Raw genomic sequence first — 19,143 nt, forward strand, 5'->3', positions numbered from 1 at the left:
TATAAATCCATGGTCTCCGTATTTTTGATAAACTTCTTTTAATCCTCTATGCCTCTAGAACTAGTAAAGATCTAGACTTAAGATACATTTTGTAGAATAAACAATAATATCATAATATCAAGATGTTCTAAATCTCTCAAACCAATAATGTTACCGGCTTCAATTAAGGTGTATACTTATAATGACCTCACTCATAATTGGTATACATACAAAATGTCAAGATATGTTTAACAGAATTCAGATTTGTTCTGAATTTTTTTTTTAGGAATATAAAGGTATTGAGATATTGGATGTGAGGTGAATAGCACTAATGTTGTATCTAAATTTGAAAAAATACATTTCTTTAGCGTAATTTGATATAGAAAAATTTTGGTTTATTTTTTGTTAATCCTTTCTAGAACATTATATATACAATTTTTGTTGTTTTTTTCATTAGATCAGACACACAAACCGATTTCTTGAAGATCAACGCTAAATTTCTAAAAATCTTTGAAAAAAGTTATTTTTTAACTACTCTGTCTACGCTGAACGTCGAACTTGTCGAGTTGTAGAAGCTGAGTAAGGTCAATGAGCCTCGAGAAATTCTCCAGATGACTCCTGAAACTAAAGGACGTTCTTATCCCTCTACCTTCCCAAAATCATCATCCATTTCTACATAAACAAGGCATACCAGCCTACGTTTATGTCACCAACTCCCATCCCACCTCTCACGTTGTAATGTCGAAAAAGCTAGCAGCGCTCCTATCTCCTATGCTCCTTCTCAGTCTAGTTAACCTAGCTGAATTGCTGTTACCAAACCCCAATCTTTTCCTTACACATCAGAATGATGAATTAACATCAACTGACTCCTCACCCTTTCTCTTCCTCCCCAACCACCTCTCATCATTATTGGGCTGGATCTAAGGTGTTAAACGACCCGTGCCGATGATCAGCCTGGCTGGGGCCAATTCAAGAATAGCCCAGTCTCTAACGGAGTATCTGGATACCTGGCGACCTCCGGAATAACTAGCCTAATCTGTACATGCGAATCTCTGTGCAGATGGACCTTTTTTCTTCGCATCTCTTGGGACCAATAATGAACAAAACCAAAAACAAAAATAAAAAACAAATGAGACCGGTATCTCTTCAGGACCAACACAGAGAAGGGAGTAGTGGCTAACCATGGACCCTAACCATGGAACGAGAATATAAAGGTAGCTATACCTAATTTCAGTAGTGGCAGGGTTGTGAAAAATGGCCCTACCACTACTAATGAGAGTACTTTCAGAAAATGAAAACTCTCAAAAAGCCTTTATAGACAAAGGCGGGAAGCGGCGAAAATCTTAAAGGCCTCCGGTGCATCATATTGGGCTGAAAGGACACCACAGCAAACCGCTAGCGTCGAATGGGCTAAAAGCATACTTGCTACAACAAGGTCCAATAAGGACTCTACGTCCAAAAGAGAAAGGTCTCTTGAGGGGGCCGCACCAACACCAAAACGGCCTCGAGTGCACAACACCAGCACTCCCCTCAATCCCATCAAGAAACAAGTGAAGTTTGGCCAGGTGCGAAGCTCGATGTTGTAGCTATGGAAGACATTCCTAGCAGACCTAGAACCCGCATTTGGATACTGATCGAACCTGCTGGTATCGAGGACATTCTCAAGATGATCAGAGTTTGCAACCCATCCCTTCCGACTCATAACTGGAAGATAGTATAGCTAGAGGAAGTGAAGGGTCTTTATAGGCCATTGTTGTACTCAATAAAAAATCCTTGGCTCCCCTACCCCTAAACGAGGGCTCCATACACTATGGCTTCGAATCCATTAAAATTCGAATTTATAAAAAAGATGAGGTTAACGCTGAAAGCGGGCCTCCAAAAACAACCGAAGGTGAATTAGCGGTTGTTGAGCCTGGGACGTTGTCTTCTCTCCTAACAGAGGGTGACGATGCACCCATGCCCACTCCAATCGCGACACCACCCTCTACAGAAGTTGTAGACAGTCCATCCTTAATGGAGACGGAGGACGACCTTAACATGATCCTTCTCAGCGACGACGAACTCTTGTCAACGACAGAGGTGAGTCTCTTTTTGATCATACCTCTTAGTAAGTAATGTTGGAAATGAACCAACCTTCATAACTAAAACTCGACAAGAAGTCTTAGACATAAAAATATGATCTTGGACAGAAAAGTATCCAAAGAACACTCGTTCTCTGATCATAGATATATCCAGTTCAATATAAATGTGGATGATAACCCGAGTCAATTGACTTTTCGAAACTATCGGAAAACTGACTGGGCTTCATACAGACACTCTTTACAGAGTTTACTAGAACCTGGAGTATCTAGTTCTTCCTGTAACGCTATGAACTTAACAACAAAGTCAATTACTTTACCTCAGCTATGAACAGATCGCTAGAAATTGCTTGTCCACTTATAAACAAAGGAGGAAAGAGGAAACCACAATGGTGGGCCTCAAACCTTGACTCGCTCAGGAAAGAATGCAGTAAACTTTTCAACCGGGCCAAAGCCAAAAGACTAGCCTCTCACTGGGACTCCTACAAAGAATCCCTAAGAATCTACAAGAAGGCACTAAGGAAATCCAAGCGATCTTCTCTCCGATCTTTACCGAAAATTCTATCAAGTAGTCCAACTATGCCAAGCTGCTTGAAAAATGCAGAAGGCTCCAGGACAAATTCAAGTAATTAATCGCTGAACTTACTACTCACTTTCCTGGTAGTTTTCTTACCGAAACTTGCAACAGTTATATGCGTTCAAGTTCAAATACAACATATGCACAAAGTCTGATCACAAAGGATAATGGGCTCTCAACAGCTTCAAACTATTTAAATCTGCAGGACCAGATGGAATAATACTAGCCGAATTACAAAAGACTTTTGATATAATTGCACCAATCCTTGAGGCAATTTTTACCAGCTGTCTTTACCTGCTCCATGTTCCCTCGGCATGGAGAGAAGTTAAAGTTGCTTTTGTACCTAAAGCAGGTAAATGCTCCCAAGTCAATCCTAAAGATCTACGACCTATAATCAATAACCTAATATCATTCCTTCTTAAGACCTTGGAAAGATTGATTGATATCCATTTAAGGGCACGTGTCGATACAAGACTTCTATCTTAACTAGCCTACTGTAAAGGTAATCGGTGGAAACAGCGTTACACAATTTAGTACGCACCATCGCATACTCCCTCCATCATAAAGAGTTCACTATGGTTGCTTTCTTTGACATCGAAGGTGCCCTTAACAACGTTTACACATCTGCAATCACATCTGCACTAACATCTCTAAATCCTTTTCACACGGAAATACAAGATCCTAGTAATTGTACCTCCTTCAATAAAAGGTATACCACAAATTTTTACCAATGAAGCCAAATACCTTGGTCTAATACTGGACTCAAAACTAAGTTGGAAATCCAATATACAGGAAAGAGTTAAAAAAGCTACAGTAGCTCTTTTTTTTGCAAGAAAGCTATAGGAAGCAAATGGAGTTTTCACCCTCGCATAACCTACTGGCTATACACATCGGTCATCCGACCAATACTTATGTACGGGGTTGCAGTATGGTGGACTGCACTGGAGAAAGTCACATACTGCGACAAACTCAGCAGAGTTCAGCGCACTGCATGTCTCTGCATAAGCGAGGCATTGAGAACCACACCCTCTGCAGCGTTAGACACTCTCCTCCATCTGACACCCCTCGACATCTTCAGTAAACAAGTGGCAGCGAGTACAGCGATAAGACTCGCCGCCTCATCTCAATGGACCAATAACAATGTGGGGCACTCCATCACTTTGAACCTCTTTGGTTCTATACCTAGACTACACTATTCCTAAACCCCTATTTGGAAAAAACTTGCAGGTATCTATTCCATCCAGAGATGAATGGGAAGACAAAAAACTCCTGGATAACAAAAGTATTCATTTTCATGGATCCAAGACAAATGAGGGAGTTGGTAGTGGTGTGTACTCGGAAAAGCTTAATCTAAGCATCTCATTCCGCCTCCCTAATCATTGTAGCGTCTTTCAAGCGGAAATTTTAGCGATCAAAGAGGTTCTCTCCTGGCTAAGAGAAAACGTGATATCAACTTCTGATATCCGCATCTTCTCTGACAGCCAAGCTGCTATCAAATACCTTGACGGTGTCTCAACCAATTCTTTAACGGCCCTCGATTGTCGATCGTCTCTTATGGAGATGGGTCAGCAATTTATTCACCTCTGTTGGGTGCCAAGCCACAGAGACATCACAGGTAATTGTAGAGCCGATGAACTCGCTAAAAATGGAACCGTCATACCTACGAGTATTTCACCTGAAAGGGAAAAGATAGGTAAACTTATGCTAAAAGAAACAGCTTTTGCGATAGCAAATTCTAGGTGGCACAGCTTACCAACATGTGCAGCCACAAAACTCATATGGCCTTCACTGGACCTAAAGCGCTCTAAAGACTTGTTATCTCAAAGCATCAAAGCAGACTTCATATTAGCTCCCTAATAATTGTCCTTACGGGACACTGTCTTATAGGCAGACACGCAATACGACTTGGCGTAGCCTCAAATGACTTCTGTAGGAGCTGTATGGATGAAGAAGAAGAGGAGACAATCTCTCATCTCCTATGCACTTGTCCTGCTCTTTCACTCAGACGCAAACTTCATCTGGGGGACTACTCTTTTGATAATCCCAGTGAACTAGCTAAAAAGGATATCAAATATCTACTTCGCTTTATAAAAAGCTCAAAATGGTTCGACTAGTTAGAAGTAATTCTCTAGATTCATGTGGTATCACAACGGGCCTTTTTCTTGGCCTAAGTGCGTGGATTTTTGATCCGCAGCCACGTTAACCTAACCTAACCTAACATCTCTAAATGTAGAGAGTCCGCTTCGGGAGTTAATTCATTGAATGCCTACTAGCAGAATAATTAACTCAAAACTGGGCAACTCTTCTAGTAGACGATTCGTTGGTAGAGGTACACCGCAAGGTGGTGTTCTATCCCCTCTCCTCTGGAACCTAGTGGTGAATGAAATCCTAACTAGTCTGGATGCGGAGGGTTTCAGAGTGATAGCCTATGCGGACGACGTTTCTATAGCAGTTTCAGGAAAACATCTTCATATCCTAAAAGAACTCTTACAAAATGCCTTAGACAGACTAATACTTTGGCCTGATCGGTGTGGACTGGGTGTTAAACAACACAAAACCGACCTGGTCTTATTTTGGAGGAGATATAAAATTCCATTTATCAAACTTAATTGGAAACGCAACGTACAGGAAAGAGTAAAAAAAGGTACTTTAGTTCTCTTTTCTTGCAAAAAAGTTGTTGGTAATAAATGGGGTTTACAACGCAAAACCACGCATTGGCTATACACATCGGTAATCAGATCGATTTTAACGTACACACCGTACACGGCAGTATGGTGAACAGGGATAAGCTAAATAAAGTCCAACGTTCAGTCTGCTATGTATAAGCGGATCGCTTCGCACGACCCCATTTGCGGCACTGGACAACTTGTTCTACCTAACACCTCTTGACATATTTAGCAAACAAATAGCTGCATGCTCTGCTATTCGCCTCAAAGCTTCGTCGCAGTGGACTAACAACAACATTGGCCACTCCGTTATTCTAAGGTATTTAGAATCAATTCCAAAGCGAACAGACTACACCATCCCTCAACTGCAATTCGACAGAAACTTCCAGATTTCTATACCTACCAGATCTTTTTGGGAAGATAGGACATTCTAGGAGGATGAATCAATGCATTTTTACATAGATGGGTCAAAAACAAAAGAAGGGGTTGGTGGAGGCGTGTACTCTGAACGACTGAAATTAGGTCTCTCATTCCTCCTTCCCAATCATTGTAGCGTGTTCCAGGCTGAACTTTTGGCGATAAAAGAAGTCTTGTTTTGGCTCAAAGAAAACGTATTATCAATATCTGATATCCGTATTTTCTCTGATAGCCAGGCACTATCAAATCTCTGGACTCTGTCTCTAAAAACTCTATAACAGCCCATAACTGTCTATCATCTCTAATGGAGATGGCGCAACATTGTAATATTCACCTTTGCTGGGTGCCGGGCCATAGAGACATTCCAGGTAACTGTAAGGCAGATAAACTCGCCAGGAACGGTACAGTACAGCCCATCCTACCACGTTTGGCAAGTACTGGCATACCAATCGCTACTTGTAAACTGCTGGTAATGCAAGACGCTGTGAGGAGGGCAGGCACCAGGTGGAACAACATCACCATCTGGCCAACACTGGATTTAAAACGTTCAAGTTGCTTGCTCTCTCTAAGCAGATCGCATATAAGCTCGATAGGTGTCATAACCGGACAGTGTCTAATAGGAAAGCACGCCACGAGACTAGGCGTATTCTCAAATGACTTTTGCGGAAGCTGTATGGGCGAGGAAGAGGAAGAAACGGTTCTTCATCTTCTCTGCACATGCACTGCTCTAGCTCGAAAACGCAAGAATTACCTAGGAGACATTGTTTACCACATACTCCTTATCTCTAGCAACCAAAATGCGCATATCCTTATTCAAACTTTAGAACCGTCTTAGCCTGTCATTTACTTAATTTTGAATTGCTGTTCCTTTTTGATTAAGCTTGACGTCAAATCATAAAAGTTATGAGGTTTAAGAGTAACTCTCTGCTTATTTAAGCTTTGTTTAGTATTAAAGTTGCTATTGCTCGTACTTTTTCATAAACCAAATGAGAACTGTCGATAGCACCCTACAGCAGTTTACTACTGTTGACATTGGATTTTACTTTACTAATTTTTAATATTTTTAAAAATGCTTAACAAGACATTAATAATATTCACTCGAAAGAGATAAATTATAAAAGAAATCCCAAAGTAATAACATATTGTTCTTGAAATTTTTTGTATCAAACTGACAACCCTTTGTTATAAGTATGTACTTAAAATGGTTAAAGTAATAAATTTAAAAAAACCAACGATTTGCTTATGCACAATGACCTGTGACTTCGTAAATACTAACCCTTATAAATCTATTTTTCGCCCATAATTTTATTTATTAAGTTCGAGTATCTTATTCATCTCTCTCTGTCTCTCCCATTTGTTGACTATACTGCCTTAGGACATGCAACCATCCAACCGACACCGAACCAACAAACCAACCACCGTTGTCACTGTGTTTTCGGCACGAAAATAAAACAACTTGTTAACTCCGGAAAAAAATATGTATAAAAGGGTCACCCATCCTATCAATTTCCTTTTGCCACAAACCACTGACTCCGACCCGACTATCAAATAAAGTGTTCCTAGATAAATTACTGGAGGGTAGGTGATAATGGTTTGCGACATGATCCGATGACTTTCCGCACAGGCAACTTTGGCCCAAGGAAGGATTATTTTAAGCCCCCTTCCATATAATACCTACCTACTCCATCACTGAAAACATTCACGCATAATTGAGAACTGTGTTGTAAAAGGGAATTGGAGTCGGAGTGAGGGTTTGTCGAGTTAAAACCCTCTTTAGCAAGTAAGTGAGTTTCTGTTTCTCTATGATGCTTCTGTTTCCTATAGCCGGAAGTATTTCGCCCAAAAACACCGAAAATGTAAAATAATGTTGCATCATCTCATCTCAGCTTAGCTCTGCACCGCATTCAAGTTGTCGTTGCCGTTGTTTTCATTTGTCCTCCTCGCTCGGCGTCGTCGTTGTCCTTCCATCACAAAGGTATACCAACATCGAGGCAGATACAGATAAATAGATATAGATGGATGGATGGAAAGTACTTTGAACCCATTGGTAAAATTGAATGGAGCGTAAAATGCTTAAGTGTCATAGTGCGGATCTGGTACCATCACAAGCATTCACCTATTCATTCGCTATACACGCTATGATGCTAGACATATTCACAGTCATCATCATTTTTGATTTTTATGTTGTGATTGTGAGTTCATGTCCTTGGAGCGTATGTTATTCCAGTGTGAGATACGCCATGACACTCCTGGTCTGGTGCTACACAGTGCACATCTTTAATGTGAGCCCAGTGATGCGCGAATGCACTTTCGTTATATCAATCATGAGGTTTTCTGAATGCAGCCGTATATTTTTTTTCTCAATTGAGTATTTTTTATATTTATTTTACCATTTATTCGCTTCTTGTATCAGAGTTGGTCCCGTCCTAGTTCGTCCTGTTTCGTCATTTTTGTGTTGAGATGAATTTTATTCTGCAGACGTGGTTTCAAAATGTCGTCTTAGTTGAACGAAGACTATTCAAAAGAAAAAAAAAGATAAGTTGTACCTAGTCCTAGGTAGAATAAGATGTTTACTCCAATATATCCTTCAGGACATGAATTCACGTGTGTGTTGTAAGAAGACGAAATCATATAGATGTACATATGTACTGTACCTCCCTTGCAGCACAGTTGTTAGCAGTTAAAATAGAAAATATAAACTTTTTTAAGGATTTCTTTGTTAAAAAGTTTTACTTGCGGAGTTTTTGGCAATAAAAATGGAAAAATCTAAAAATAATATTTTAGTGTGCGAGAGTATAAAGATAGGTATGCGGATGTGGTATAATACTGAAACCGAACCATTCCTGGATTGGAAGGAATATAGAGATTGCATAGAAATAGTTTTTCCGTTTTATGTAAATATGATCCTTTTTTTTTGAGGCAACTAAAGTAAATATGCAATATAGCAGTGGTAGTTAAGCATGTCGTATATCTCTTAGTTAGTAGATATACTTCGGTGTGTGGGGTGATACCTAAAGCGACTTCAAGTGAAATTGGGTAAAATTAGGCTAACATACAACTCTTCCTGCATTCTTTTGAAGAAACGACGAAGAGTGAAGTACGGCTTGATCTATAAAGTAGAGAAAATGAGGTATTAGTCATCAATTTTGAGTGGGAAATAGGTTATATCTCAAACCAAGTATTATTTTTTGTTTAGTGATGTGTGTTAGGTATGAATTAGAAATGTATGGTATTACAGGCATCTTAACTATTATATTTCCAATAGTGGTCACGCGTCAGAAATGGGAAGAGTTAAATAATTTTAGTTGGTATATGGATTGTCCACCTAGCAAAAGTCAAAAATAACGTATTCAACGTTTTATGTAGTTTTTAGTAAGTACGAATACATGTTCTTTTTTCTCAACTACCTACTTGATATTTTTTCGTCACCTGAATCTATTTGTAATTTGTTGTAAGAAATTCATGTACACTATTATTTTACCTGATATAAATGATATTTCACTCAGCATTATCCACCTCAGGGCAAAATATAAATGTACTTGGAGGTATCGACCGATTCGGTGGTGTAATTTTATTGTTACGTCTCTGGCATGGTCCAAAATTGTGTCTGGCATATAAGAAAATTGTACAGGCTCGCCAGTAAAATGGCGGCCACCTATGCTGAAGAATACTTTAGCATGAACAAAAACCTAATTAAAGATAAAATATTAATTATGTTAAAAAGATCATTTAGTGAAAATAAGTTTAATTACTAACAATTATTAATTATTATTTCTTAAACAAATAAAAAAATTAACATACCTGAACATCTTTTGAGAACATGTTGTTCGTATGTAAAACAATTGCACTGAAATTTCGAACTGAATCGAATTCAAAAACAATTTCAACATGTTTGTCAAGAAGACCTGGAGTATCGTTTCTCCAGCCAACCCATTCATAGCCTGAAAAATTAATTAAAGATCAAAATCATTTTTAATAGTAAAAAAGTTAATAATGAAATAAGTTTTATTTTTTTTTCATTTCATATGCATAATTTAAATTAATGAATTAGAACTAATGTAAACATTAAACACAATTTTCGTTAATTTTTGTTTTTCATTTTAAGCAAACCAAAAAGGAGTCAAAAACTGAAATAAGAAATTGAAATTTTACTTAATATAATGATTACAAGAAATTTATATTTTTTCCTATTTTTTACAGAGTTTTGTCCAAGCTCAACAGATAGGCGTGTGAAGACGATACGTGAGAGGATAAAGATACTCTTGGCAGATTTTCTTGCGCAAAAAACTGAGCTGTGCATCGTGGAAGGATCGGTGAAAAGTAGGTATTATATCACAAACATTTTATATATGTGATTTATTTATTGACATACTGATATGCGTCTGCCCTTGAAGAGTCAGTCTGATCGAGAAATAGGATAATATGGACGACAGCATAATAACAAAACCTCAAACAGCCTGATATAATAGTATTTTTTAAATGTTTTTTTTTTTCGGTAGGGCTTTTGTTTTACTAAATGAATCAGTTAATTTTATGTTAATAAACAATACTCTATTGAAAGTTTTTCCCATTTTTTTTAAATTTTCTTTGACGAACAAGAGTTGCGGACCTTAAACATTTTGATTTAAAACTTAATCAAGATATCCTATAGAACTTCTTTAAACTGTGTGAGTAAAAATTAATAATTTGGTTGGTTGGGTTAAATATTTCAAATAATATAGAAAGAGCACTTCTGCAGACTGTATAACGGCGACGACGAACCGAACTTCCTTGTCAGGCAGGATAATCCATTCAACATAGACAACGAAAGCCAACAATCCCGTCCTTCCGACTTACACTGAAGTATAACAAAGCCTATAGCAGACGGCTTAAATGTCGAGGTCTTCACAGCAACTGGAGATCACCAACTTATCTGTAAGATAAGGTCGGAAGAAAGCATGCCCGATGAATGGAACCTTAGTATTGTTTGTCCAATTCTGAAAAAGGAGACCCTCTAAACTGCACCAACCATAGAGGCATCATTCTACTTAACATCGCCTATAAAATCTTCTCTGCCGTAATATGTGAACGTTTAAAGCCCATCATCAACAACCTGATAGGTCCTTATCAGTGTGGTTTTAGACCAAGAAAGTTCATAGTCGATTAAATATTCACATTACGGCAGATCCTGGAAAAAACTCAAAAACATCAAATCGACACCCACCATCCTTTCATCGATTTCAAGACCGTATATGAAAGAATCTACAGTGACGAGCTATATAGAGCCTTATCTAGTTTTGGTGCATCTGACAAATCGTCCGTTTGTGCAGGATGACAATGAAGAATTCACGCTGCTCCATAAAGGTTGAAAACAACTTAACAGAACCTCTCGATGTCAAAAAAGGTTTTAGACAAGGTGATACGCTGTCATGCGATTTTTTTGATATCGTACTTTAAAGAATAGTGAACAGCTCCCACGTCAACACTTGAAAACACACAACATAATCGGGAGAACTCAGCGTGATGTTAAAGGGGCTTTTGTGAGTATTACGGCAGAGGCGGCAAAAACGACAAAACGGTTAATTAAGACAAAACAAAGTACACGCTGTACTCAAGAAAGGACTTACAACACCGACGTCCTGGTCAAAACGTCACCATCGACAGAGGAAACTTTGAGGAAGTTAAGTGTTTCGTCTACATAGGCTCCGCTAGGTACCGAAGTGCCGCTATATAAGCCCCTTATTATTCCTGTCCTGCTATAAGGTGCAGAACCATGGACTAAGACAAAAGAGGATGAAAACACCTTGCGTCGTTTCGAGAAAAAAGTTCTTCGTGTGATCTACCGTCCCGTATGCATCGAATGGGAGTGGAGGAGAAGATGGAACGACGAGCTGTATGGGCTGTACAGCGAAGTAGACTTAGCCAGAAGGGTAAAGGTCCAACGACTAAGATGGCTGGGTCACTTGCATGGAAACCAATGTTCTGGTCCGGAAAGTCTCTGCTCTGCACAGCCAAAGCGTAGTAGGGGAAGACCGCGGATCAGTTGGAGCGCAGAAGTGGGTAATGACCTTACCCAAATTGGATTTCGAAACTGGAGATCTAGGGTCTGAGCTAGATAGAGAAGTTTGTTGGGCGAGGCCCTGTTCTTAAGTAAGTACGTAAATATTTCAATTAAAGTATTCCGTTCGTTCTTTAAAAAATAGTAACGGCAAGTGCTATGATTGTTAGTGCATTGGACTGTAATGCTGGTCTTGGGTCTTAGATCCTTGCCTGTGAAAGGCCCTAGTTCTCAACGGACTGCGCCACCTAGTTTATTTATTTATTAACTTTAAAAGCCATATAATTAAATTTTACGAGTTTTCAAGATAACATTACCTTCTACTTATTAATGATGTTGTTATGCATGTACATATTATTTGATATGTAAAGTTCTTATGAAAGAAAATTAAAATGCTATGTTTTGTGGAATATGACAAAACATTTTTAAAATAACAGGTTGATATTTCGTTTGTGACAAAAATGTATCTTACGAGTTATTAAAGGTACCCAATGATATAAACAACCTTTTTTAAATCAATTTATTATTGGTTGGCAATTTTACTAAGAAGAGCTTAAAACAAAAGTTTTCAATTAAAGTCTTCTAAAATTCGAGTTGAAAACTCTCAAAAAAAAATAATTTGTTTCGGAACACACAGCTTACTCAATGTATAAGTACCTACTGTACCTACTTCAAAAATACTTTCTTCTCTAAACTTACATTAACCCTATCCACTATAGGCAAATAGAAGGGTAGAAAGTATTCAATTAGGAGTACATTTAAGCTTCATTTTCAATCCCACCCGCAGAGAAACAAAACGGTAACAAAATAGTAAAAAAAGAACGTGCCTGTCCCATCAGCCATTAGCCCTTTGGGTCTATACTGTTAAGTCGGTTAATTTTCTCATCCTTGAAAATAAAGTTTCGAAAAACAAAAGCCATATTCCATTTCAGTTTGAACAGAAAAAAAAGAAACGTACAAATCCCACTCAGGGCTATGTCTTCATAAAATGCAAAAAAATAGACACTGTCCCAACATAAAAAAATAAAATTAAAAATAAACCTTTTCTGATGTGTTGTTACTTTTTACTTACCCTTTCCAAATCCGTGAATATCTGTTCGAAAATTATCCTTTCCCTTTTGGCCATCGACCAACTGACCCAAGCCATCTACAAATCTGTCGCCCTCCTCGTGGCCATCATAGGTTTTATCGGATAAATCGATTTCCATACCACGCTGAACACCCTTCGGTATACTATAGGATACAATTCCTTCTGAAATGAAAACCAAAACAAAAAAGATACAAAAACAGAGAACAGAAATTAATTCAAGTGTTTTTCATTCTGATACATATACACACATATATTGTTAACCGAGGGTACAGACTACAGATACAACATGACTTTTAAGAAGTACAAAAATGATATATATGAACGAAAAGTAAAACCTAAATATAAACTGGGGAGCAGCTTCGATGATTGAGTTTTGTCAAAGAAAAGATTTTTGTTAGTGTTTTATTAAAAAAGAGTATATTGAATACATGAGTTTTTTTTGTTTATCCAAAAAATGTGTATTATTATTTTTCTTTGGATCAAATTTCAGAGCCCAAAGTGATGGGAACCCCACTGTGATCAAAGCCCCGAGTATGGCTGTTCAAGAGGGATAATATTTGCTTATTACATCTTTAAGATTCAATTTGTCAACAGCTCTTGTAATGCGTATTCAACGAATAAAAAATAAAAAATTGTGTTCTTTTTTTCCAAAAGATAAACACAACATGAACCTTCAATGGAATTCAAACAAACTTTCAATACCGCGAGCTCCGACATCCCGCACAGATAAAACAAAAAGTATTCCGAATAGAGTCCTCCTCGATATATGTATGTGTGGGTATATAAAAAGGAACATGGTGATAGGGATCCATTTGTCAAAGGACTCGCACTCACACAACACTCTGGCTCTGATGCGGATGTTATTTTTTGTTTTAATTTTTGGTATTTTATAGAAAATGTTGTACAAATATTCAAAAGTCTTTTTGTGCGTTTCCTTAAATTTATAAATGTCATACTTGGCGGGGAGTTTGTGTTTTAATTTCAATAGAAGTGACTTAGTGCAGGGTTGGGCTCGTTTCGGAACGTGGGTTTTTATATTGGTGGATTTACATAATTACAACCAAGCTTTAAAAGCGACAGAAAAATGAGCTTACAGCTTGTTTTAGGTTTAGAGAAGGCTTTGGTATTTTAATTTCAGAACTAAAGTAGTTTGTATTTTATTTTCATTGAATTTTATAGCAATTCTAAAATTCGTATAAAGTTTTAATTGTAATTCTGAATGAAGAAATACCTTGACAAAATAATATTGCATATATTCCTTAGTTACCACTGATACACATGGAAATGATGGTTTTACGGAATAAGAGAGAAATTTTGTAGTGTACTTCAGTTCAAAAAAGTTATTCTAATTTTTAAATAACCTTTTTATTACATTCTTTCTATTCTTTTTAAATCTAAGTTTGACTGCAGCCTACATCTTACTTAACTAGGTCATATTTTCAACGCTTAGGCCACCTGCACACTAAGCTTTTTGTGTAGCTGCATACAAAATATTTAGGAGTACACACGATAGCAAACCGCATGGCGTACTAATGGTAGTGTGTTTGTAGAGGTAGGGGTTTGCCTAAAAAAAAAATTGTTTTGCAACATTCCTTTGAGAACTAGGACCTAGTGACTTACAACTTTCAACCATTTCCGTGTGCGAGTATTATTGAGTGATGGTGGGGACCTACAAGTTCAAGACAATTCCGAAGGGCTAATGTAAAAAAAAAAAAGAACTTTCTATGACAAGAATTACTCTTGGCGGATTTGTCAATTTTTCGCAAGAGGCAATAACCTCTTTAGATGTCATGGGCAGGGTTTGAACCCAGGAGCTCTGGCATGACGGTCCAGCGCACTAACTGTACACTCGCATAAATTCGAAGAAAACACCTTCGGAAATGTACGTTTTGTTTACATTATATGATTTGGATTGGAGTGGATTCAAAAAACGTGCTAACTTTAATTTTTGGGACCAACAAAAACAAGAATTATTTTCAAGTAAAATTTTTGTCAGCAACAGCTTTAATCTTTAAACTCATGAAAAAAGTTCCTATTTTCAATTTAATTTGACTGTTTTAATCTGATATACAAACCTACCCTTTGCTTTGCTAAAATATCATGTTAGCTGTAAAAATGCAAAAACTAAATACAATAAAAACTCGTCACTTGAATGACGAATGTAGTCGAATTCATGCAGGAATCCCAGAAGCATTTACTTCAAACAAACAATCCAGCCATCAACACTATCTAGGGCTACCTTGCTTATTCTATCTATATTTATGTATATAGATTGATCATCAGCCATGAAACACAAGGAGTACTTGAAAATCAAAAGCAATTCCTAGATACTTCATATGGATTGTATACTACTGGTATTGAATTGACAACAAGCTTACGCATTCCAGTTGAATTTTTGTTATTATTGTGTACATATAGAGAATGCGTGACACAAAGGCCGGGCTCAGATCTGATATGCTGGGATGAGAGGAGACTGTCGTCTAAAAAAAGAGAGAACTCTAATGTTCAAAGCTGTAAAATTTTAATGCGATTAAACATATTTTAGTTCTTTTATTAGAGAATGTTATTCTTCCATCAGAGTGGTATGGTTCAGTTTTTGTGAACCCCTTTTTTCGGCATTGTTTGGCTTACCGTCAACCCTATTTTGTATACATTCACTGGGGATGAAGGTTTGTTCATATATTGTTCGTATACAAGGTGCATGCATGGTTTCTATTTAAATTGATTTAAAAGGGGAATAATGAATGATGGGCGCTCGCATAACAATAGCGGTTTATTCATCTGTCATTTTCCAGGATAAATATTATAATTGTAATGCGATGTATCAATTATAAAATGTGTGTCGCATCCATGAGCGGATAGATAACCTATTTGTGCGCGCCTATTGTCTGGGAATACTGGTTATACCTCTGATGTGTTCTTTGCTCAAATAAAATGCAGAGCAGTTGGTCTTGGGCCAGTTTAATCTTTCTTTTGGATTCATATCTACTCAATCTGGTTATGTGTGAAATTTTGAATATAGTTAATTAAATGGACAAGCAAACTTGATCGATGGATTGATATTTTGCACGACCATGGGAAGTAACACAAAACATGAACAGTTATTCACAGATGGTGTTTAGAATGTTAATGTAGAAATTTTCAAACTGGTAATATAAAAGAAGGTATAACTTATCTTCGTTTCAAAGGAAAACCGAAAAAAACTTTAACTAGTTTTTGAATTCAATTCACTTTTGAGTATTAAAATATTTATTAGAAATCAATCGAAAGATGGAACCCTGAGAGCAGTACCAATCGATTTTCAATCGATTTCGATTTAATTACACTCGATTTTGGGAAACTATCACTCCATCTCAACTGAATGCGGACAAATATTCTTGTAGATATTTTGTGCATTTCGTCCAAAAATTGTTAGAATTTTAACATCTGCCAATGGTTTATTCCCTAAAAATGTTTAGCAAAGAATTAAATAAAAACAATAGTTTTCCTTTCATATCATATCTCCTAAAGCTTTTTATATGAGCCAACTTAAGTAAAATTTGTATTGTATTGGAATAAAACAAGTTTTTGTTAAGTTTATTGGTGGGTATTTACACGGAAAGAATTCTTAGATCAGATCAAGAAAAATAAGCTACAAATCACGAAAAATGAATCCAGTTTTGGACCTTGGCTTCGAAATAAGTAAATTGCTACTTTTTGTTTGCAATTTCATAAAATGAGCAAAATGAAGATATTGACACTCAAAAATCATATTTCAGTACATTTGAGTAGCAATAATTCGACCGAGGAAAACAAATATTTCAAACAGCGAATTGCAATTTGATATTAATTTGTATCAATTTAATGTTAATTTTAATCGTGAATTTCAGCAGGAGTTTGTGGATTGAAATTGTTTTCTTGTAGATTATGATTCGTTTTTTTAAATACCTACACACACAAGTGGCAAATTTCAACCCTTGTTTTCTTAGACTGCGACAATATACATTAGTTTGCAAATGACAACTAATGTTTTGCTACTTCTTTTTTTTAAATTGCAACTTTTGAGTTGTAATTTGAAACAGGTTATTCTGCAGTTTGAAAATGACAGTCACAGTTTTGATACTTAGTTATCTTTAAATTGCAACTTTTGAGTCGTAATTTGAAACAAGTTATTCTGCAGTTTGCAAATGACAGTCACAGTTTTGATACTTAGATATCTTCAAATTGCAACTTTTGAGTCGTAATTTTAAACAGTTTCTGCAGCAATTTGTAGCTTTTAAAGATTAATTTGCTTTCTATTTTCAAGGAATCATGTAGAGATTCAAGAACAATTTTTTGCAAAATCAACAATCTTCATTATGATTTACAACATAGACTTATTGGTTTTCGTATTCTCAGGGATATTTTTTTAGTTGATCGCGCGTCGAATTATAAGTTTTTGTTACAAATTGCAATGAATATATTCGTAATTGCAACTTTTGAATATCAATTTGCTTATTTTTTTCAGCATTTTCGTCGCAATTTAAGAATATTTCTTATAAATTTAAAAACTATCGTTCTTAATTCACAAATATATCATATTTATTTTTGAATTCAAGAGTGTAGTCTTATCTTTTGAAGTTTAATGGTAGTTAAAAAATTGAGTGGTTTTACTCTTCTTAGTTGTGAACGAAAACTCTTATCTTTATCTTTATGAAGAAAACTGAAAATAATTTCTGTCAGTAGTAATGCAATAAGAAAATCCACACCTTTACTTATTTTTCATTTCCGTACCATTGTATTTTGTTTGTACTAGAGAATAATAATTTAAAAAATCAATAATATATAAAAGAACGACGCATTTGAAAGAATTCTTTATTTTTTATTGTTTTTAACTTATTTCTAAAAATACAAATTTAGAAACTTAAAATTAAAATATATTATACTATTTTTATTATTTTTTTTACTCCAAGTTTTATTATTTACATGATAGTTTTATTATTTACATTACAGTTTTATTATATTACATATTTACACTGTTTCGCCAATCTTCTATTTTAGAACGCAATTTGGCCCGGTTGCCCACATCTGTTGGAAATAGTGTTATCAAATCACTTTCATTCAGTAACCTTAAGGATTCCAAATCTGTGATATTAAAAGCTGAAAAAAAAAGTCCAAAAATTGTTCGATTTTACTAATAAGATTGGATTATACCTAGGTCAGTAATATTGATTTGGGTGACCGTTGGACCATGAACAGTTATAAAAGAAAATATTTACTTATGCCACTTTTGATATGCATGACTATTTAAAGCAACATTAGCTTTATGTTTATTTTTGTAGGTTTCTATGTCTGTTTTCTCGGGGATATTAATATTAAATTATTCTAAAACGTAAGGAGAAATTTTAAATTAATTCTTATCATTTCTCAGTTTGTCCTTTGTGGTGAATAACCAAATAAAATTGTTTTCCAACCAAGATATTGAAGTCGACATCAAATTCGAAATGATGAAAAAACCCAAGAAAAACGACATAGCCTGATTTTCTTTTATAAAAACAAATATATGTACCTATATATATGTATATACATACATATGTAGGTGGAACATTGTTTTCAATTATTTACTTACATACACATTTTTTGTGTTTTGGTTAAAATTGTCAGTTGCCAGTTCATTTATATCTGGCTGGTCACTTGACCCAGCATTTGACGTCATTTTAAAATTTTTTTAAAAATTTCCTAAAAAAGAAATAAAATTTAAGTTCAAAACTTTATAACGTTTTGATAAATTCGAAAGACGCACAATGGTTTTCAATTACTAGGTATTTGTAACAAAAGGGAAAATTATTAAATACTTTTGCTAATTTTGTGAAAGGCTTTGTGGTTGAATAAAGTTATTATATTTTTTTTTAAGCGCTGTCTTGAATGAAACATCAAAAAATACTAATAAACATTAATTACTTGTCACTTTATTTTACTTACCTATGCAAGGCCGGATATCAAAAATAGTTAAATGAACAATTAATTTCCTTTTTGTTGAAATTTTTATTTTTACACCACTTGACAAAAACAATATATTAACGCACGCGCGACTGTTTACGAATGAATCGAATGATATGGAATTTCAGGAATTTCAACTCAGAAGCCCAGTGCAAAGCCAGCCACATACATAGCTGAAAATGCTAAGATTATATGTGTGTATATACACTACAATGCAATTCGGGAGCGGTACACCCAAAAACATCATCACTAAGTGAAAATTCTATTGCACATCAACCATATGTGCAGAGCAACGGCGGCGCTAACAAGAAATTATTCTTCGTCCAGCAGATTTTTGGGCA

The 19,143-nt window shown here is 35.9% G+C and overlaps 2 protein-coding genes across 5 annotated transcripts in view; both read right to left on the bottom strand.

The window, feature by feature from the left end:
* LOC129953996 (lysosomal alpha-mannosidase-like) overlaps positions 1–19,143 on the bottom strand; it is a 424,309-nt gene that overhangs the window by 391,364 nt on the left and 13,802 nt on the right. The gene's annotated exons all lie outside the window — the stretch shown is intronic.
* LOC129953995 (discoidin domain-containing receptor 2-like) overlaps positions 1–19,143 on the bottom strand; it is a 226,297-nt gene that overhangs the window by 121,911 nt on the left and 85,243 nt on the right. For 3 of the 4 annotated variants that reach the window (XM_056067574.1, XM_056067576.1, XM_056067577.1), the window contains 3 exons: positions 12,827–13,006; positions 9,519–9,658; positions 9,199–9,406 (listed from right to left, as the gene is read on the bottom strand). In XM_056067574.1, coding sequence (XP_055923549.1) covers positions 9,199–9,406; positions 9,519–9,658; positions 12,827–13,006 — 528 coding nt within the window. The remainder of the gene's footprint in view (positions 1–9,198; positions 9,407–9,518; positions 9,659–12,826; positions 13,007–19,143) is intronic. The other variant, XM_056067575.1, reaches the window with a different exon arrangement.

The sequence above is a fragment of the Eupeodes corollae genome, chromosome 1 (genome assembly GCF_945859685.1).
Source record: "Eupeodes corollae chromosome 1, idEupCoro1.1, whole genome shotgun sequence".
Classification (NCBI taxonomy): domain Eukaryota; kingdom Metazoa; phylum Arthropoda; class Insecta; order Diptera; family Syrphidae; genus Eupeodes; species Eupeodes corollae.